The 20,545-nt window shown below is 58.9% G+C and overlaps 2 protein-coding genes across 9 annotated transcripts in view; one reads left to right on the top strand and one right to left on the bottom strand.

Annotated features, from left to right (window-relative positions):
• CFAP99 (cilia and flagella associated protein 99) overlaps positions 1–13,876 on the bottom strand; it is a 36,199-nt gene extending 22,323 nt beyond the window's left edge. The window contains exons 1-3 of one of the 6 annotated variants that reach the window (XM_070462551.1): positions 13,644–13,875; positions 8,435–8,572; positions 7,538–7,664 (exon numbers count right to left, since the gene is read on the bottom strand). In XM_070462551.1, coding sequence (XP_070318652.1) covers positions 7,538–7,648 — 111 coding nt within the window. In that variant the 5' untranslated portion in view covers positions 7,649–7,664; positions 8,435–8,572; positions 13,644–13,875. Of the gene's footprint in view, positions 1–7,537; positions 7,665–8,434; positions 8,573–13,643 lie in introns of all 6 variants that reach the window. The other 5 variants (XM_070462550.1, XM_070462553.1, XM_070462552.1 and 2 more) reach the window with 5 other exon arrangements.
• Positions 13,877–14,008: 132 nt separating this feature from the next.
• ZFYVE28 (zinc finger FYVE-type containing 28) overlaps positions 14,009–20,545 on the top strand; it is a 94,479-nt gene continuing 87,942 nt past the window's right edge. Inside the window, exon 1 of one of the 3 annotated variants that reach the window (XM_070462549.1) lies at positions 14,009–14,456. In XM_070462549.1, the coding sequence (XP_070318650.1) occupies positions 14,418–14,456 (39 nt within the window). In that variant the 5' untranslated portion in view covers positions 14,009–14,417. The remainder of the gene's footprint in view (positions 14,457–20,545) is intronic. The other 2 variants (XR_011485993.1, XM_070462548.1) reach the window with 2 other exon arrangements.

Genomic DNA, 20,545 nt, shown 5'->3' with positions numbered 1-20,545 from the left:
AAACCAAGTTTCGACAATAAGAAAAAAAGAACATCTGCTGCTGCCAGCAGCGCTTCCCAGGTGGAGCAGTGGTGAAGAACACATCTGCAAATGCAGGAGACGTAAGAGACGCGGATTCGTTCCCTGGGTCGGGAAGATGCCCTGGAGGAGGGCACGGCAACCCACTCCAGTATTCTTGCCTGGAGAATCCCAGGGACAGAGGAGCCTGGCGGGCTGCAGCCCATGGGGTCGCAAAAGAATCAGACGTGACTGAGCGACTTAGCAATCATTGTTGCCAGCGTAACAGTGAGCAGGCCTCCTGGGGATGGGGCTGGAGTGTCTTTCCTGAAAGCAATTTGGAAATATGTTTCAAAGGTCTTGTATTTCCCACACACTTTAACCCAGTAACCACACTTCTGGGACTCTAAGGAAACCAGACAAAAGGCAGAAAATATCCACAAAGGAGACGCTCAGGGTAACAGCATGTGCAGTGGCGAAAATGTTAACAGCCTGAATGTCAACGCAGGGAGTCAGATGCAAGCTCTCCGTGCTGCAGGTAAGTGGGATGCAGTCATTTCCATGATGTTCCCAGAAGACTTACAGTGAGATGGCAAAAAACTTAATGCCGGATTCTTATTCACTGTGCCACCAGGGACGTCCTGAACTTTTACTGTCAATGAGATTTTCATACGTCGTTTACTGGACATTTACTTGTATTTCTCTTATGTGAATTATCAATTAATATTCTTGGCTACCTTTTTCTATTGGGATATTATTTTTCCCAATCGTTTATAGGAGCTCTTCATAGATTGAGGGAATCAACATGCCCATTAGTGTGACAGCTATTTGTTATAAGCTTGTAATATGCCTTTTAACTTTGTGCAAACTTTTTTTTGACATATGGCTTATAGAAGCTTTGCTTTGTTTTGAGGTCTAATCTGCCTTTTCCTCTGTGATTTCCTCCCTTGCCTTTATGCTAAGAGAACAACAGGGTAATGAGGCCAGCCGAGGGGTCCGAGATGAACTTGGACTCCCGGGAGCCCCAGCCCCCACACATGTGAGCAGGGTGTCTGTGCTTACTCCCTCCCGGCCTCCGCACCCCGGGGGCTGGAGTCCTGAGGGCCGCCCCTTCCAGCCGCCCTGCCTGGGGGTCCCGGGGTCCTGGGTGGAGTCAGGTTCGGCTGGTGAGGCACACCGGCAGGAGTGATGGGCGGCAGGGGGCTCGTCCCCCTCCTGCCTTGGCAGGAGCGCTCCGACACTGACTCTGCCGCCCCTCCGACGCCTGGAGCGGCTGCGGGAACCGCAGTTGATGGGGCAACACCACCCTCCTCTGACCTCCGACCTCGGCTCACAGGCTCCATCTCGGCTCCTCCGCTCCCTTATCTACACTCGCCTCTGGGTGACCTTACACACCGTCAGGACAATGCAAGCAGATTTTGACTGTGGGAGGGCCCTCCCATCTCCGTAAGCACTACGCCCTGTTTCCCCGTGACGCTCTCCCCAGCGTCCCCTCCACGGGGTCCCAGCCACTGTCCCGCAGCTCCTTCGGCCCCTCCTCGGAGGTCACCCAGCAAGTCTTTGTAAAGGAAAGTCTGATGGCGCCTGTGCTTGATGGAACCCTCTAGGAAAAGAGTCCTTCCGAGGCCCCCGCCCCCACGAGGCCCCGCCCACCGGGCTGCAGTCCCGCGGCGCAGGCGAGCCCCCAATCGCGGCTGGCTGTGCCCTCCGCCTGCAGGGCTCTGCCCTGCACGCTTGCTCCCCATGCCCATCAGGCCTTGGCTCAGATGTCACCAGACCGGGGAGGCACCCCAGCCAGCCCCCAGGGTCACCCGTGGCCCCTCACCCCGCAGGATCACGCACTCGTGCTTACTGCCCCTCCGCGGCTCCAGGGTCACCCGAGTGCTCACGACGGAGGGGGTGGGCCGCCCTGCCTCCGTGGGGGGCCGCGGGCAGGGGGGCACAGGGCGGGGCTCCTTCCCTCGCAGCACAACCAGGAGGGGAGCGGCGGCCTCGCTCAGATCAGCTCGGGTCCCAGGAGCCAGGACCCTGCCTCTTTTTCCCTCTCGGGCTCCCCTGACCCCCTGGCTGTGCCCACAGAGAGGGCACGAGCGCCAGCTGGGCGCCAGCCCCGCCCCCCGCCCCTCTAACTCCCCGCCTTTGTCAGGGGAAGCCTGGAGCGGCAGCGGTGAGTCAGCAGAGCTCGCTCGAGGGACGAGGGACGCCCTGAGTCAGCGCTCGCGCTGAGGCCTCCCGGCTGAAACCGCGGAACTCCACTCTGCATCCCCTCACACGCCTGGGTTTAGGGCCGTGAGCGTGTATAGTTCACCAGAGCCTGGAGCCCGCGGCTACAGGCCCGAGGCCGTCTGCCCCAGGAGGAGGCAGGGCTGCGCTGGGCCGGGGGGCTGGGCAGGTGAGGAGCCCCGCATGCCAGGCCCTCAGCTCGGGAAGGTCGAGCTGGAGGTGGGGGGCGGGGGTGGCGGACAGGAGACAGGTCCACACAGGTGACATGAAGGACACTGAGCCCTAGACTGGTCCTCCTGGCCGGGCCAGCGGAGCAGGCAGGCTGAGGTCCAGACCCTCCTGAGGAGCCCTCAGCACTGGAGTCAGGCGCCCCTAATTCTGGGCCAGCCTCGGTCACTGAGGCCAGAGGGCGACCCCCACCCCTCAAGGGGCCTCTGGGTACAGTCTAGGGCCTTGGTCAAGCTCCGGGCTCCTGCGTCTGGGGGCCCGGGAGGGCAGGGCCCTGCGGGCAGGGGGACCAGAGACCCCAAAGCCTGCTGCTGGCTCAACACATCCGGCAGTGCCTCTGACAGCAGGTGCTTGGGTTCACGGGCCCCGCTTGTCGGCCGGACCCCAAGGGCCGGCGCAGAGCTGCAGCGGGCTCCCGGGCTGGGAGGGGACCCAGACACTGATTGCCACAACCCAGGGTTTATAACTCATGTCACCAAGACCCAGGGGCTCCCACTAATCGGTGACACAAAGCCATAAGTCGGTTAGAAGAGGAGGCCAAGGAAACCAAGGCTGCCAGATGCACACGCAAGCCCTTCTCCCCTCCTTCCTGCCGGACAGGAGAAAGCTGTCTTGCTGGGGAAGGCAATGCGCCCAGCTACAACTTCTCCCGGCCCCTTGCTGATATGGCTCGTGGCTCCAATTGATGAGATCTGACGGCACATTGCTAGGTGTGGCCTCCAAGAAACTTCCTTGAAAGTCAAGCAGATTCAGCTGGCGCCCGCCTTATACTGTTTGCCTTTCTCCTCTCCTCTCTGGGACCTGGGTGCAATGCTGGAGCAAGGCAGCCATTTTGTGACTACAAGACAAGTGGTACATTCTAAGGACAGATAAGCAGAAAGGAAGGAGAACGAGTTCCTAACGACGCCACGGACCTGCTGGCACTCATCCTGGGTGGCCTGTCCGCCGACTGCTTCTTACGTGAGCAAAGACACCTCTGATTTCTTTAAGTCACCGCTTTCCTGCTGCTGCTGTGGCCAAACACCGTTTCCTAATAGACATACTTCCGAGCAGGAAGGTCAGAACAAGAAATACTTGTGAAAATATAACAGGAGAAATGCTGATTGTAAGCACACCAACTGCCTTTGCCCAGCTATTTCATGGGCAAAGATAAAACGTTGTGAGCACATCACATGAGCAGGGACAGTCAATGAGGAGGCCGCTGCGTCAGGGCAGCTGGCCAGATCTCTTGAAGTTACCGAGGCCAGTCTTCTTTCTCTCTCGTGTGTTTTCTGGGACGTGACTCTGGGTGTGCCTGCCCAGGCGCAGAGGGACAGGGTGGTTTGGAACAGTCACAGACTGGAAACGACAATGACCCCATCCACAGGGCATGGTTATGGTGGTTCCGGCACTCAGCGACAAGGATGCTCACGGCTTTACGACAAGAAGAGGGAGTGATCCCCGTGACCCCTCGTTACGTGGGGAAAGAGAAGGGCGGGACTGTGTTTAATGTACTACCATCTTGTAAAAGACTTTAAAAATCATATATACTTATTTACAGCTTTCACGTGTAAAGTTTATAGTGTGAACAAAAATGTTTCCAGATCTATTATATTACCTGCGTGAGACAGGTCTGGACCGTCTCTCTGGATGGAGGTCACTGGTCTCCCAGTGGGGATACCCACACTGCATACCGTATTGAGCCTTTGGGTTTGGGATCTCTGATCCAAAGTACATCGGGTATTTTTTAAGATATCCATTAAAATAAAAACCCTGTCCTGAGCCCAGGTTTCCTCTCACACTGTGGACCAGAAAGTGAAAAGAGGTTCCCTGGGGCTGGCCACCGCACCAAGCCTCTCCACCGGGACCTGGCTTGTGTTTCCAGGCTCCGCCCACCCCTGCCTTCCCCCAGCCTCTTGCACAAGCCCCTTCCCACACCCTCGCTTCCCCTCTGGCTGGGGGACTGGCCTTTCCCACCCCAGGCTGTCTGATTGGGCCTCTCTCCTGCCGGCCCTTTCATTCCCCTGCTCAGAACTCGTCTGCCCTCCTGCCCACGGTTTTGAGCGGCGGGTCTCCTGGACTAACACCTTGTTCTCCTCCACTGCTGCCTATAATTCTCTTCTCCTCCTCCCTCCACCCACCCCCAGGCATTCTCTCTCAAAGCCAGACCCTCCTTTGGGGGCTGCTCAGGCCTCAGGACTCTCTGCCACACCCCGCCTCTGTCCTGCAGGCCCGCGTCTGTCTCTGGATGTTCCTAGGCCCAGCCTGCCCAGCCTGGCACCTGAACTGTGGTGCTGCGTGGCCCGGAGGTCTGATGCCCACCGCGCTCCAGAAAACTGTCCCGTCAGCCCCCCGATAGGATGCCCTAACGAAAGGCTACTTACTCCAGTGAGAGGCTAACCCACTGGTGGGGGCTGGAAGGGGCCCGGAGCACAAGGGGGTGGTGGGACGCCCCAGGCTCCCGCTCCTCCCTGAGCAGGCCTGGCTGGTGCAGCCCCACCCATCCTTTCTCCCGCGGGGTGCTCTGGGCCCCCAGCCGCGTCCCCAGGGCCACTTCCCCCACCGCGTAGGCTGGCATCTGGAGAGGCTGCTCCCCACACCTCAGCCCTGCCTCTGGCCGGGTGGTGCTGCCGGAGAACTTTCTCCCGATGGCAGATGGATCCCTTTCAGATGTGAGACCGAATCTTCTCCCACTGACATATGTTCTCTGTGCAGGAATGCCATCGGGACTGGGGGCTGGGGGCTGCTCCCTGCGTGTGTGTGTGTGTGTGTGTGTGTGTGTGTGTGTGTGTGTGAGGGGAAGGATCCCCAGGCTTCCGTCTGTGGAGAGAGAGTCCCCACACCCTGCCCCGCTCCACTAACAACCTTTCCCTGTCTTGACATGATGAATATCTTCAAAGAACGGGGTCTCCAAATAAGGTCACACTCACAGGGCTTCCCTGGAGGCTCAGTCAGTAAAGAATCCGCCTGCAATGTGGGAGACCTGGGTTCAATTCCTGGGTCAGGAAGATCCCCTGGAGGAGGACATGGCAACCCACTCCAGTATTCTTGCCTGGAGAATCCCATGGATGGAGGAGCCTGGTGGGCTACAGTCCATGGGGTCACAAAGAGTCGGACACGACTGAGCAACTTCACTTTCACTTTTCACAGGGACCCGGCAGTCAGGACGTCAACACACCTCTGGGGGGACCCAGCTGAACCCACAGCCCTGCCCTCCCCAGACTCTGCCCGTGGGTATTCTGTGCTGCTTCCCTCTCTGCCAGGTGGTGGGCTTGAGCCCTGGTCGAACCAGAGCGGTGTCCTGACCCAGCTGAAATAAAGGCTTGCTCTCCAAACTGGGTCAGATCCCAGTGCCCCTTCACTGGGCCCAGGATGGCTTTCTGGAAGGGCGTGAGAGGACCAGTGACCTGGGCGAGAAGCTGCCTCGCGGTTCAGCATGAGCACCTGCACCCGGGGAAGACTTGGGCCGCTGTGGGGCGGGCGTGGTGCCTCCCCCGCGGTGGACTTGCTCATGTACTGTCGACACGCCACAGCCCACCAGGTGACAACCAGGGCTCATTCCCTATTAATAAGCCATTGTGGAAGTGTCAGTCACTCAGTTGTGTCTGACCCTTTGCGACCCCATGGACTGTTGCCCACCAGGCTCCTCTGTCCATGGAATTCTCCAGGCCTAAGAATACTGGAGTGGGTTGCCGTGCCCTCCTCCAGGGGGTCTTCCCGACCCAGGGATCAAACCCATGCCCCCTGCAGTGGAAGCACGGAGTCCTAACCACTGGACTGCCAGGGAAGTCCCATCCAAAGGTTATTTGTTGTAACAAACCCAACTTTCAGTAATGATTCCGAGATGATTCTGGAAAAAGAAAGGCATTAACTTTGCCATTTCTGCTGAGCAGTGAGGGATGTCCCGCAGGGCTTGCGGTGGGACAGGGCACCCAGAGGTCTCGATGAAAAAATGTGGGCGGTGCTGGGATGGAAGCCAAGAGGCCTTTCTTGTCTTCGGGCCGGGGAGGGGGCAGCAGCTATGGGTGAGGGGAGGTAGGCGGGCAGACTGAGGGAGCAGCCAGAGGGGCAGCTGGCTCCAGGGACGCGGCTTCCAGGCCAGCTTCGACCAGCAAGGAGAGGGACCGCGGATGGCCTGACCGTGGCTGTTCTCATCCTTTCCTCCAAACACTTTGGGAGGAGAGGTTGAGGGAGAGGAGGGGAGCAGAGGGGGGCGCACCCCATGCCCCAGTCCTTGCTGACTGGCAGGGCTCCAGAGGGCAGAGACACCCTTTTTTGAACCACCCCGGGGAGCAGGGGTCCCAAGGTTTCCCTTGTGAGACAGGCTTCGGTGTCCAGGCCCTCCCCACCCCAGGTTTTCCAGCGGTGGCGCCACAAAGGGGCTGATGAAGGCAGAGGGGAGGGTGGGTCTGTGCGCAGCCCCGGGGCGGAGCAGCTCACGGCCCTGCTAAGCCAGGGAGGGCCGCTGTTGGCACTTAAAAGCGGGCGGGGATGCGGGGAGGGGGGTGGCTGCAGGCCGAGTGTCCCCCCCCAAGCCCTTCTTTGGGAGCACGTGGCCTCCTCTGACGCCCTGTCCACAGGGCCTGCGCCCCGATGTCCTGAAGGTGGCACCTGTGTCATTGCCTGGCCCCGTTCCTGGGCACCGGCCCTTGATGGACAGACCTACGGAAGCGGGGTCAGGTCACAGGGCGGCCCCCGAGGTGCTAGAGGGACCAGACCCCAGTCCACCCAGGGTCTCTCCGCACGTGCGTCAAGGGGGCCTGCGGGACAGGCACCTCCGGGGCTCGGGGACGACAGCCCAGGAGCTCTTTCTGGTGTGGCCCCACTGCCCGGCACACAGCCCCGCCCCGGACGGGAAGACCCTGGTGGGGTGGGCTGAGGAGACGCCTGCGAGGCTGGCTCTCGTCCTCCTGCAGGGAGGACGGCGGACCCTGCAGACACTCCCGGGTTATAGGCCACATTCCTGGGTCAGGGAAGCAGCCTTTGGCCAGCTGGGAATCTCGCCTCGGGCCTCTCTGCACGAAAGACAATGGGATGAGAGTGAAAAGCTCCTGGCAGGGGTCATGGCCATGGTCCCCCTCGAGCCTCGAGCCCCCCACGTGGACCCTACCTGCAGGGAGTTGGCCACGGCCTCCAGGAACTGCTCGGGACTGTCCTTCTTAGGCTGAAATCGGTCCAGGTGCTTCATCACCGTTTCAATGCACTTCCCATAGTAGGCCATCTTCCAGGGCGGGACCCTAAGAGCAAACCCGACAGGTCACGCCTTCCGTGTGCCCTGGGCAGCCGACCCGGCAGGTGGTGAAGGACCCTCACTGAGCTCACAGGGGGTCCACCGGGGAGCCTCACGTGGCGAGGAGTGCCAGAGGAAAGTGGGGGCCCCGGTGGGCATAAGCCCAGGCCCACCTCCTGGACAGCATCCCTGCAGGCCTCGGGGAGCCTGCCCCCAGCTCCTGCTCGCCCACAGCCCCCCGCAGCCTTCTCACCCACAGAGGGAGGGTCCCGGGATGACGCTGAGGGAGGCCAGACCAGCGTGGAGGCCCCTGAGTCAACCCGCGTGTCCCTCAGCCCAGCTGGGGCGTGGCGACAGGTGACTCAGCAGTCCTGCTCGGGGCAGGGGGCACCTCGGCACAGAAGTCTGGGGCAAGAAGAGTCCTGAGGTCTCCACACTCGGTACCCCCATTTTAACGGTGAGGTGACCAGCACCCTGGTTAGTACTGAGACGGTGGGGGACAGGGAGGCCCGGTGAGCTGCCGTCCACGGGGTTACAAAGAGTCGGACGTGACTGGGCTACCGAACAACAATGACAAGCAGCACCCAGGGAAGACGCCAGGCCTGAACATTCCAGAAACGCAGCAGCTCCAGCAGACTGACTTGCTCAGAGCCTTTCTCTGGCAGACCCTGGAGAAGCTGCTTGGGGTGGGATGGGCTCCCAGGAACCGGTTCTAATAGGTGACCCCTACATTGTCCTCAGAGCAGGGCGGCCAAGCCCCAGGAGCTCCCATCTCACCCCGCCTTGGTTCCAGGCTGACTGAGCAGCTTCTGGGTCAACACGCAGCTGGTTTCCCAGGCGCCAGCTATCAGCAAGGCCGGCTCCTCCCTCTGCTAAGCTGGACCGGCTCCCGAGAGCAGCCCGCAGCCCTAGGTCCTGCAGGTTGGAGATGGAGTGGAGAAACACGGGGGTTCACCAGTGAGAGGCCAGCCCCAGCCAATCACGGCCCACGGGGTGAGACCCCCCACCATCACCGTAAAGAGAGCGAAGGCCCAGTGCCACCAGACGCCGCAGAGAGCCTCTGACACCAACCACGGAAACAGAAACCAGCCGAAAAGGACATTCGAGAACAGCGGGAACAACCCAGAAACAAACAACTACGCCAGCTCAGAGAGGGAGAGAGACGGTATTCACGAAGCATCTGAGAGAGAAGAGAGTTCTTGGAAATTAAAGTGTGATAGCAGAGCGGGAGACTTAAATAGGAGAGGCCAAGACAGAGTGGCGGAGAGAGAGCAGAAAAACAGGACGACGTCGAAAGTGGGGGAGAAAAGCACCAAGAAATCGAGACCCGTCCGAGAGACCCACTGTGCATTCCAACTGACAGGGGTTTCCGAAAGACAGGAGAGACGTAATACAAGAGGATGTCCCGGCAGTGATGGACGGGGGCCCCGGAGGCAAGTGGTGACGGAGGGACAGGACCGGGTGAGGGCAGCCCCAAGCCCCCCGACAGTGACTCTGGGCACCAGGCCCCAGGGAACCCCTCTCCAGCCTGGAAGGATGATGGCTCCGGAGGCAGTGATGGGTCCTGGTGGTGCCGGCAGCTGACTCCCCGGTACCCGTGGGTGATGGACGGGGAGGCCCAGCCCCCAGCCGGGGCAGTGCGCCCCGAGAGGGGCAGGCATGGGACTGGAAAGCTGGAGGTTTTTCCAGGAAGGTGACAGCAGCGGGCAGGCTGGGGGCCCCTCCCTGAGCAGTTTTCAGACGCTTTGCCGCCTACCCTTACCAGGAGAGGGAGGGCAGCGCTGAGCTGCTGGGGGTCCGTACACCTGGGCTGTACCACCCCGCACGGAGGCCTGACTGGGCCCTTCGGCTCCTGGGGCCCACTTTGGGGCCTGGCCCCCGCCGCGCGTGGACACAGAAGCTGGCAGGGCTCCTCCCAAATGGGGCTGGAGGAAAGGCCTCGCGGGCCTCAGAAACGTGCTGGAACTGGCCTGCAGCCCTGGGTCCAGGGGAGGGGACGGCAGGGCCTGCCCACCCTGGAGACCACGTCTCAGGAGGGTCAGTGGATCCGGAGACAGGTCTACCCCAGCCAGGGCCAGCGCGTGAGCAAAGGCCACGACCCACGAAGGCTCGGGGGTGCCCAGGGGCTCCTGTCTCCACACCGCTCCTCGTAGCCAAGTGCTTCTGAGCTGCGGGCAGCACCAGGGCCCATCACTGCCTCGGGGCGGGAGGTCTGGGAGGGGTGGCCTCCGGTCCGCGGACCCTCCTTCCACTCCAGCCATCACTAGCACTCCCAGGTTCTCAGCTGCTGCGGGACCGGCAGAGCCTCCTCAGCGTGCCCCCTCCTTAGGCTGGGGTCACAGCCCCTGGACTCTTTTCCGGCCTCGCCCTGGCCCTGCCCGCTTGGGCTTCTCACTGACTCAGAAGCCCCATCACATGTCTCTCCAGAAACTCGAGCTTTCTCCTCTCTCTTGTGAGCTCCCAGGCACCCCTCAGCACCCCACTCGAATATCACCACCTGTGAAGCCTTTCCTCCCCCGCCCTCCGCTCTCCCCTTCTCTGGGCCTCCTCCAAAGTCGTCCCAACTTCCCTTAAGCTCCCGTGAGCCCCTGCGGCAGGGTCTGCCTTGCCACCTCTGAGTCCCTTGCCCTTCCCCCAGAGCCGGCCCTCAGCACCAGCCACAGAATTGTCTGTGGAATGAATGAGGAACTGTAAACATGTCCGCCAGGATCGACCACGCTAAATGGTTCTTGTGTTTCAATCTGCTGTTTCAATCACACCAAGAGTTATGATCCAGGGAGAGACCTATCCAAAGACCATGATGCCTTTTAAGCCTTGGCTCCCACAGGTTCTGTAACTCAGCAGAGCTCAGCTCTACTGTCTCGTTTAGTTGGACAGTAATAGATGCGTCAGCGGCGTTCACGAGGCGGGTTACCGAGGAAGACAGCCACCTGGGGCTGGGGGGGCCGGCCCCTTCATCCCCAAGGAGGGCTTCCTGTCTGTGGGACCCGCCGAGGCCCAGGCTGGGGCCTAAAGTCCTCGACCACCCACTCCACCAGATCCCGGAACTGCACGGAAGAGGCACCCTGTCAACACGATAAGGGAGATAACAGTCGACCCCAGGGCTCACAAGGAAGCCCTAAACCGAGGCAAAAGGTCTATCTTTATGAAAGCAATGTCAAGTATCAGTTTTTCTCCTTCCCCCGCACTGCGGTCACGTGGGGGTGCTGCCCTGGGGCATGCTCAGCCTGGAGGGACTGGGTAAAGAGATCCCTGCTGCCCTGATGTGGGCACTGAGAGAGCACGTGTGTGTATGTATGTGTGTATGTGTGTGTGTTTGTATGTGTATGTGGGTGTATGTGTATATGTATGTGTCTCTGTGTGTGTCTGTCTGTGTGTCTATGTATGTATGGGTGTGTGAATGTGTCTGTGTGTATGTATGTGTATGCATGTGCATGTGTATATATGTATGTATGTGTGGGTATATGTATGTGTATATGTGTATGCATGTGTGGTGTGTGGGTGCATGTATATGTGTGCAGTGTGTTTATCTATGTGTGCGTATATATGCATGTGTGTACATATGTGTATACATGTGTGTGGCTGTGTATGTGTGTATATGTGTATGTGTGGGTATGTATGTGTATTGGGCATGTGTGTGGGTGGGTGTATGTATGTGTGTATGGGCATGTGTGTGTGGCTGTATGTATGTGTATATGTGTGTATGTATATGTATGCGTGCATGTGTGCATATGTATGTGTATATGTGTGTGGGTGCATGTGCATGTGCATATGTCCATGTATGTGTGGGTGTATTTATGTGTATACGTGTATGTATGTGTGCATCTATGTGTGCATGTGTATGTGTATGTATATACATGTGTGTGTGCATATGTGGATGTATGTGTATGGGTGTGTATGTGTACATATGTGTATACATGTATGTGGGTGTGTATGTGTATATGTGGGTATGTATGTATATGTGCGTGCATGTATGTATACATGTGTGTATATGTGTATGTATGTGTGCATGTGTATGTATATGTGTATGTGTGTGGGGTGGGTGGGTGCGGGTGTATGTGTGTATGTATATGTGTGTGTGTACACATGTATATGTGCATATGTACACGTGTATGTATATACACATGTATGTGTGTATATATGTGAATTGTGTGTGGGTCTGTGTGTGTGTGTGTGTGTGTGTGTGTGTGTGTGTCTGTGTGTAACGGCACCTGGGCAGGAGGGCTTTCCTCCCCACCCCTCCCCTATTGTCCTGGAGCTGGAACATTCTGAAAATAGGATGACCTGAGGGGCCGTTTGGTGATGAGGCAAGTCAAGGAGGAGCAAGAGAGCCATCCAAGGCCTCTCTGTCCAGAGAGACCTGCATGGAAGGGACTGGAAGCAGTGAAAGGAGGGGCAGGGTGGAGAATACAGAGAGGAGGCCCCCCTTCAATTCTGGCTCATTGTCAGGCCCGTGGGCTCCTGGGGTGGGGAATGGGCACCCCACAGCTGCCACAGAGGGCTGCCTGTAAAGGTGGACATTGGAAGAGGCACTTGAATTCTGCATTGCAACTGAAATTAGCCTAGAATCTTAGTCAAAATAGTCACAACGTTGGGTAGGAAATAGGTATTGAAGTTCATCCAATTCTGATGTGTGCTTTTAGCACCTAAGCTTTATTTTAATGGTGTAAAACCATACATGTGGGTAAGTGAGATTTAATTCCCAAGCTTATTGTTTTTTTTTAGTGTTGATTTTAACTCCAGTAATCAGGCCGTGACTGTCCCATATTTAAGGAAACTTTAAAGGTGGGCTGGACCAAGTCTTTTCTTAACAAATCCTTTACAGACAGAAATGAGATTACACGAGGAGACTTAAATTCCATAATTCCATCAGATACACACTAGTTCAACACTCTCAGTCACTAGAGAGGTTTAATTTACACGGATCCCAAATGTGTGCTAATTGAAATATATTCTTTTCCTGCTTTTAAGTTCTGATTAAATCCAGTCTCCTAAGGATTTCTGCTAAGTCATGCTCAGATGACTTTGTTTAAAGTACAGACCCATGTGGCAGGTTTTATTGGTTGCTTTTTAATCTCCTCTCTTCCTTCTTCCCTGAGTACAAAACCCTGATTTTTAGTTGGGCCCATTGTTGCCTAACTGAAAGAGGACATTTCTTAGCCTTCCTGGCTTCTGGGTATGGCAAGAAGTGGAAGCATCTTGGAGACTTCCAGAAAGTCTCCTTGTAAGAGATGGGCATACACTTCCTCTCTTTTCCATCTTGCTGCCTGGACTCAGGAGGTGATGGCAGGAACTTAGGAAGCAATTCTGGATAATGAGGAAACATGCAAAGATGGCAGAAGAGCAAGTCAGAGGAACCCAGATCTCCCTGATGACTTTTGAGGGTGTCATATCTCCCATGATTTCCTCCCATGGGCCTATTTCTTTGAAACATTAACCTTGTCTGAGTCAGGTTTGCATAAAGCTGAACCTAATCCTAACTATTGGGCTCATGGTAAAGAATCCACCTGCCAATGCAGGAGACTCGGGTTCGATCCCTGGGTGAGGAAGATTCCCTGGAGGAGGAAATGGCAACCCACTCCAGTATTCTTGCCTGGAGAATCCCATGGACAGAGGAGCTTGGCAGACTACAGTCCATGGGATCACAAAGAGTCAGACATGACTGAGCGATTAAGCACAGCACTAGCACTTAACAGATTCTCAGATTTTTTTTTAATTGATTTTTTTGGATCCAAATTAGGGCACGTTTGGGGGAAGTAGTGAATACGGGAGTATATCTTCTTAGAAAATATCTCTTGTTGAGATGATTAAAAAAAAAAAAAGCACTGTTAACTTCAATCAAGGAGTTGGGAAGAAGAGGAGGTTAGCGAAAGCAAGACGGGAAGCAAGAAAGGACGAGCCTGCAGATCTCGGGGAGTGCAGGTGGGAGGTGCTGGTGCTGAGCCGACGCGCTTTGCCCACTTTCATGCTGCCCTACTCCGTGTACCTGTTAGGCCCGCCGGTGCTCGGAACCTCCTTTTTTCGCCACCGACCGCCGCACAGCAGTTGTCAGGGTCGGCGGGCGCGAGGGGATTCGGGAACAGCAGCGGATCCCACCCTCTGCGCTTCTGCTCCGCCTGGACCCCTGCACCCCCTTGGGCAGGAGCCGTGCTGGAATGCAGTTGGACCGTCGTCACCTAGCAACCGCTGCACGCTCCGGGCCGTGGGCGGGAAGACTACAACCCCCAGAATACACAGCGCCCGCGGCGGGGCAGAGGTCGCCCCAAACAAGGGACACGCCCCTCCCCGCCTCCCCGCAATGCCCTCCGGGACTTGTAGTTCTCGCCGCCGCAGGGCGCGCCGGGTCGCCGGCGGGGGAGCGCGCCTCGGGCGGGGCGCGGCGCGGCGCGCGGATTGGGCAGCCTCCGCGGCTCGCTGCGGGGCCGGGGGCTCGCAGCGCGTCGGCGCATGTGTGGCGCGGGCGGCGGTGGCCGGTGGAGGCGCGGGGTGTCAGTGAGCGGAGAGGCGCCCGCGCCCCAGTGCCCTGTGAGTCCGCGCGTCTGTCCGCGGGTCCGCGCCGCGCGCCTCTCTCCGAGCATCTTCTGGCCGCGCACCTGCCCCGCGCACCTGCCGCCCGCCCGCCCGGCTTCCCCCGGGTCCGCGCGGGACCCCGGCCCGGCCCGGCCCCGCGTCCGCCCCGCGCCGCAGCCGGGGCCAGGCGCAGCGCTGCGGAGGTGAGGGCCGCCGGGGCCGGGCCGGGCCGGGCCGGGCCGGCGCGGCGATGATGAACAGGTTCCGAAAGTGGCTGTACAAACCCAAGGTGAGCGCTGCCGGGCAAACCCTCCTCCCGGTCGGGACTGGCCTCTCCGAGGTGCCGCCGACACCCCTCCGGCTACTCGGCGACTTGCAAACACGGTCGCCCTCCCCCCCGACTTGCGCGGGTCCCCACGACCCCCCTGGTGCAAACCCCTCCCGCTTTACCCTCGAACCCGGGTGCACTCGCTGCCGCGCCTGACGGCTGCCAGAACCAGCCCCTCGCGCTTCCCAGTCGGGTCCTGCGTGTGCCCGGCTCACACCTCGTGGTGGCCGGCCCGCAGCCCGACCAGAGCCCCCCTCTTAATTCTCCTGGGTTCCGGAAAGACCTCTCCAGCCTCCCTCGCTACAGCGGCGATGACTCCGCTCCTCTTCGCCCCCTCCCCGTTATCCTGGACCCGAATGTACCTCCCACCCGCCGCCCTGCAATCCGAAACGGACCCTCTCTGCGTTTCCCCCAGGTTCTAGAGCGGCCCCCTATCTGTCTCTTTCCTGGGTCCCGGAAGGACCCCTCCTTGCCTGTGTCCGGAGCGGGTCCCCATCCCACTTCCCAAACCAGGACCGATCCGCGGCTGGCCCACTTGGCGTGCGTATCCTTGTCCCGTGCCCACCCGCGTGCGCTGAGCCCAGGGGATGCTCCCGCCCGCCGGCGGAGGGTGAGCGCGCCCTGGACCGCAGGCTCAGAGGGGCCGGCGGCGAGCACTTCCCGGCGCGGCGCCCCTCCCTGGTCGTGGGTCGGGGTCTGGGCTGCGTGCCCCGCGCCGCCCTCAGTGGCTGCGCCAGTCGCACTGCGGGCGCTGCGTCCCTCGCCGCTCGCTCGGGGCTCGGGTCCGCTGCGGCCGGAGCTCGTCGGGGTGCGGCGGTGCGCCCGAACCGGGTGCGGGGTCCTGGGCGCACCCTAGACTTCCGGGGGCCTAACGCTGGGGGACCGGCGCCGCGGTAGGGCCGGGGCGCTGGGGTCTTGGCTGGGGATTGGGGATTCTTGGTCGGGGTGGACATCTAGGCGCCTCGGACATCCACAGTGCGGCTGAGTGACCCCAGGGACACCCTCACCCCAAGGCTGACCACTTGTCTGGATCTGGGTTTTCTGCCCCCCTCCCCCGCCGGGGGTGGTCTCTCAGGGTCGGGGCAGGGGGCGGTCCTGAAATCTGTGGTCTTCTGGCGCCCGTTTGGGGTCAGCCGCCGTCTGTTGGAGGATGGGCACCCGAGGTCCGGCCGCGAGTTCAGAGACCACAGGGGCTCGTGCGTCATCGCCCGCGGGGTCGCAGAGTTCTCCAGCGATGGGCTGAGGGCTGAGGGCGCCTGGGACCGCCCCTTGCTCGGCCTTGGCCTGGCCCCGGGGAGGCTCAGGTTCTCTCCTGCCCAGGCGGCTGCAGCCCTGCTCCCACTCATCTTCCCACCTCCCAGTCAGGTGGCAGCTGTGTTGGCCGCGTGCTGGGGGGACCCTGGTGCCTCCCAGCGCTGCCCATGGTCTGGGGCCTCCCGCCCAGCCCTCTTCTTACTGCAGTCCCCCCACCCCCACCCCCAGCAGTGGCTCTGATCCTCCTGGTTGGTGCTGTGTAGGTGGCCAGGAGAGGGGAGCCGCCTCTGAACACGATGTCTGTACAAGGAGTGGCTTTTTGTTTGTGTGACTTCTGTCCCCAGTTAAGGAAAAACCAAATAGACTTTCAGAAGGTTACTTTGGGGGTGGACAGCAGAACCGTTTTTCAGTGGGCAGGAGTGAAAAGAGACAACGTATCATAGTAACGTTCTACTATCTGCAAACACTTTGTCAAGGATCCTTTTTCCAGGCGGGGCTGGGGAAGAGGCCTTGTTTCCAGGGTTGTTGTTCCACCCCATGGACTGCAGCACACCAGGTTTCCCTGTCCTTCACCATCTCCCAGACTTTCCAGGACTGCCTGACTAACACATTGTTGGAAGGGACGGAAAGGCAATGTGGACACTGTTTCATCTGCAGCTGAATAATTCCAGTGGCCCTCCCTGCTTCAGTTTAGGGAAAAGTCTTTAGAAGTGGGAAATGACTCTGCCCTTGAGATTGTGCCCCAGAATTGAGAGTTGAGTCCCTAGTTTTCCCTCTCTGCAGGCAGCTCTGCCCTTCCAAAGCCAGCCCCGGGGGTGGGCAGGGCCGGGTGGAGAGCCCATGAGTCAGTCTGTGCCCGAGGAGAAGAAGGGGGATGTGTTTCTTCTGGTCCCACTCCTTCCCTTAATGTGGTCCCTCGGTCTGTTGTCTGACCCTTGGACTTGAGACATATCCCTGTCTGAGACCTTTGTGTTTGCCCCGAGGCCCGTCAGCCTGAGCGTGGCAGTCCCTGGTTGGACTTCTGTATCTGGGGTTAAATATCTTGATTATCTGAAGGGTTGGAGGAGGTTCGGTCACCCCAGTAGCTTTTCATTTTTCAAACCCAAGCTCCTGTTTTGGCCTTAGATTGTGAGACTGACCACACTTCCCCTCCCTTTGGCACGAGTGAGCAGGAGTCAGTTCTGGGAGGTTTCTGGGCCTGGAAGAGCTGAAGTGTTAAATGCTAGGTGTGGGGAGGTGTGTCTGAGAGAGGTTGCTGCCTGTCGTGAGGGTTTTTTCCATCATGTATTTGGATAGATATGCAATTCAAACTGAATTCTTTTTTTTTTTTTTTTTTTCAAACTGAATTCTTGATTTAATCCCTGCTTTGGTTTAAAACTGAACACTGAGCTTCTTGTTCATCACAATGCAACGGAAAACATTCTGAAACCAAAAATACTCGTTGTTCTTGTAGTTCTGAAAAGCATTTGGAAATGCTTTAAAATATTCTTATATGATGCTTACAATTTTTGATGTCTGAATCATGAATAGCTACCTAAGTTGAATGACAAACCAGACCAACCTGATGTATACAATAGTTATTTGCAGGCTCTCATGCTTCCTCTTATTTTCTTTAAGGCGGTCTTTTAAGCACAATTGTGGTTTTTCTCCATGGAAGGTGTTTAGGATTTCTAAATGTCTTTGCTTTTCCTTAGGGGAAAACTTTCCAAGAAAGAGTTAACTCTAAGAATATGAAATATCTTGGAATAATGGTCTTCATTTTCATCAGAAGTCTCAGTACTTGTGTTTCATGCTGTGTTAGAACTTTCTTCCTGATCCCCAGTGACTGGGCTAAGGGGAGAGGTCCAGGCGTGGGGTGCGGGGGCCTGACTAGGCCCCTCCGGGTCTCCTTGGACGCACTGTGTTTTCCATCCTGGGGAAGAATGGATCGGTGGGTGGGTGGTGTTGCCAGATGGATGGGGATCCCCACGCGTGGCCGTGCACCCCGCGAAGAACTCTCTTGTCTGCACCCCCAAACCACGTCTAAGGGTCATTAACTTTCCTTGTCCCACCCTTCTTTGTGGGGAGGCAGTCCTTGTAAATACGGAGCTTTCCTGAGTGAGTTTATCTAGAAACTTCCTGTCAACATTCTGGGATCGGTTCAGGGATGAACTGGCCTTTTCCAAGAGAAGCTGAGAAACCTGCTGGGTGTGTGCGCTTTGTGAAAGAGGCCCTTTGCGGAGTTGCGGTCTGCCAGCTGCGGGGCTGGGGGTGGGGGGGCTGTGTGCAAAGCTTCCCACTGTGGCTGTTGACCCAGCCTGGTCTCAGTGGCTAGGACAGGCCTGGGCTTGTGTCTGCTTGGCCCCCGTCGTCCACAGACACGAGCAGCCACTTGTCTTTGGGGGGCTCCCCCCATGGTGGCCGAGGGTGAGGGGACCCCCACTGGCAGCAAAGCCTCAGGTTCAGAAGCATGGCGGGAGGGGTCACAGTGGAGGCGAGTGAGGTGGTGGTCTTCCCGTGACCTGAGTCCTGCTGCCCTGGGCTCTGTTCGGGAGCGTGACCGTGACCGCGGCCGAACGCCCCAGCAGCACCGTCGCGTGCCCTGCTCAGAGCGCAGCGAGGACACGGATGGGCACGGGCGCGGCTCCAGGGTCTGGGATGTCAGTGCTGACTTCTAGCAGGGCTGCTAACTGCTTCTTTTCCAGCCGATAAATTCTGAGCGCCCAGCTGCGGCCGCGGCCGTCCTTGGAGCAGCAGGTCTGTCTCCTGGGACGTGGGGGCAAGGGGAGCCGCTGGAAAGCCAGGCGGTCTGCCCCGGCCAGCGGGGCCCCGGGCCGGGAACGGGGCTCCCAAGTCCCGGAAGGATGCTGGGCGGTGCTGAGTCAGAGCACTGGCCGGGTGCACCTGTCTCTTGTCCCTGAGTTCAGAAGGCGCCAGGCCCGCCCCCGCCCCCGGCCGCCCCCACAGAACCATCCTTCTGATGCAGGCCAGCCCAGGCACACAGGACGGCCTGGGAGTCTGCCTGCCAAGGAGGCTTGTAGCACCCACGTCGGGTCTGGTGGGGGACCCAGCAAGCAGCTCTCATCTCACTCCCCAGGCTCCCCTGCCCTTCGTCCGTGGCTGGGGGCGGGTGGGGGCACGTGGGGGTCGCACACGCCCAGCCTCGTGCTGCCGGCGTTGGCGGGGAGGGGAGAGGCTGAGCCGCAGACGGGCACTGAGCGTCAATCTCTGTGCCCGCTCTGTGCCAGCTCTGAGGTCATCGCTCAGGGCTCTGTGCTTTACCATCAATGCAGCGGCCTGTTTACGGGAAGCATGTGATAACGGTTTCTGTTAAATGGGCGAGTCACAGGCAGGGAGCCTGAAGCTTCGGCTAATTGCTGTCTGGCCTCGGCGTCCAGCGGGCGGTGGTGGGGTGCGGGCGGGGGTTGGGGGAGGGGCCTGGGCCTTGGTGTACCGTCCCCCGTGAATGGGAAGTGTGTTGGGTAATTCCGTTTGCCCTTCTGCTGGAAGGCGGGTGACGTCAGCAGGGCCTCTCGCTCAGACTGCCTGGAATCCCCAGAGCACAGGCAGGCTGGTCCTCCGCGTATGGAGGTGCCTGTGCGTGACTGGGTGGTCATCTGCCAGTTTCGAAGGCAGAGTCTTGTCGGGGCCGATAACCTCGAGCAGCCCCGGCCCTGCAGGGTGTGCCGCGTGGCCACAGAGGTGGGCGCAGGTGAGCTGATGCCAGTGCAAAGACGAGTGAACGTCTGCAGTGTTGTGGGTGTCGGGATCTCTCCCATGTCTACCGCCCTCAGTCTTTGCTGCCCGCCTTGGCTCATGCGTCTCCACGGTGTTGAAGCCACAGATGGGGTGGCAGGCGCCTCACTGCCCGCCCACCCCCCCAGCGCTGCTGCGGCAGGGGTGATGAGACTGGATAGGTGGAGTTTGAGGGTGCCGTCTCTGCCTGAGGTTCACGGTGATGGCTCAAGAGGCGACCTCTGTCATCACTGGTGGAGGTCGCAGGCAGGATCAGAGGTACAGGGTTGGGACAGAGCTGTGCGTGGAGGACTTTACAGGGTCCCAGAGCCCCTCGTGGCTGCCAGTTACTGCTGCCGGGTCATTCACCAGGTGCCCGCCTGCCTTCGGGTGCTCAGCTGCGGGGAGGAGACGTCTCCCTGGCTTGCTCTCCGGCGTCCCAGGCTCTGGCTGCCTTCAGTCTCCTTGGTGGCAGAGACGCTGCCTGCCATTTGGGTACCCCTCCCAGGTGGGAGTCCGGGGGTGTAATTTCAGCCAGCGTGGGCCTCCGTGGGGTCCACAGGATCAGGCCCGACCCCAGACCTCTTGAGCTGTCATCCTGTGGATGTGGCCTGAGTCCCTGTTTCCTTGGCTGGAGGTTTAGGACCCAGTAGAAGATCCCAGAGCCTTGGGAAAGGGACGGAGTCGGGCACCAGGGTTGGGCGTGAATGATGGCTTGGGGTAGGTCTCTGAGGCTTAAGGCACCGAGGCTTTGGGGGCGCTGGTTAGCAGTTCGATTATCCTAAGGCAGCCTTTCTTACACGCGAGATTAACTTACTGGAGTCATCACAGGGGCTGGGATTGAACCTCGGTCTGTCTGACCCCAGGCTTGGAGCCCATATGCACCCCATCCTGAGCTGTGCCTTTCCTGCAGGAATGAGCTGTAACTGTCATCAGTTTTTGCATGGGTCCCACTTGGTGAAACAATTACTTTTGTACTTTTTACAGTTGGATTGCAAAGAAACTTGGATATTGATGGGCAATTCAAGTGTTTGAAGGAGGAAAACAAAAATGAATGGATTTTTTTTCACTGATCTGAATAG

This window comes from Odocoileus virginianus, unplaced genomic scaffold, assembly GCF_023699985.2.
Source record: "Odocoileus virginianus isolate 20LAN1187 ecotype Illinois unplaced genomic scaffold, Ovbor_1.2 Unplaced_Scaffold_5, whole genome shotgun sequence".
NCBI classification, from domain to species: Eukaryota; Metazoa; Chordata; class Mammalia; order Artiodactyla; family Cervidae; genus Odocoileus; species Odocoileus virginianus.
Note: the sequence above shows the minus strand (reverse complement) of the source record. Positions and strands in the feature narration are given on the sequence as shown.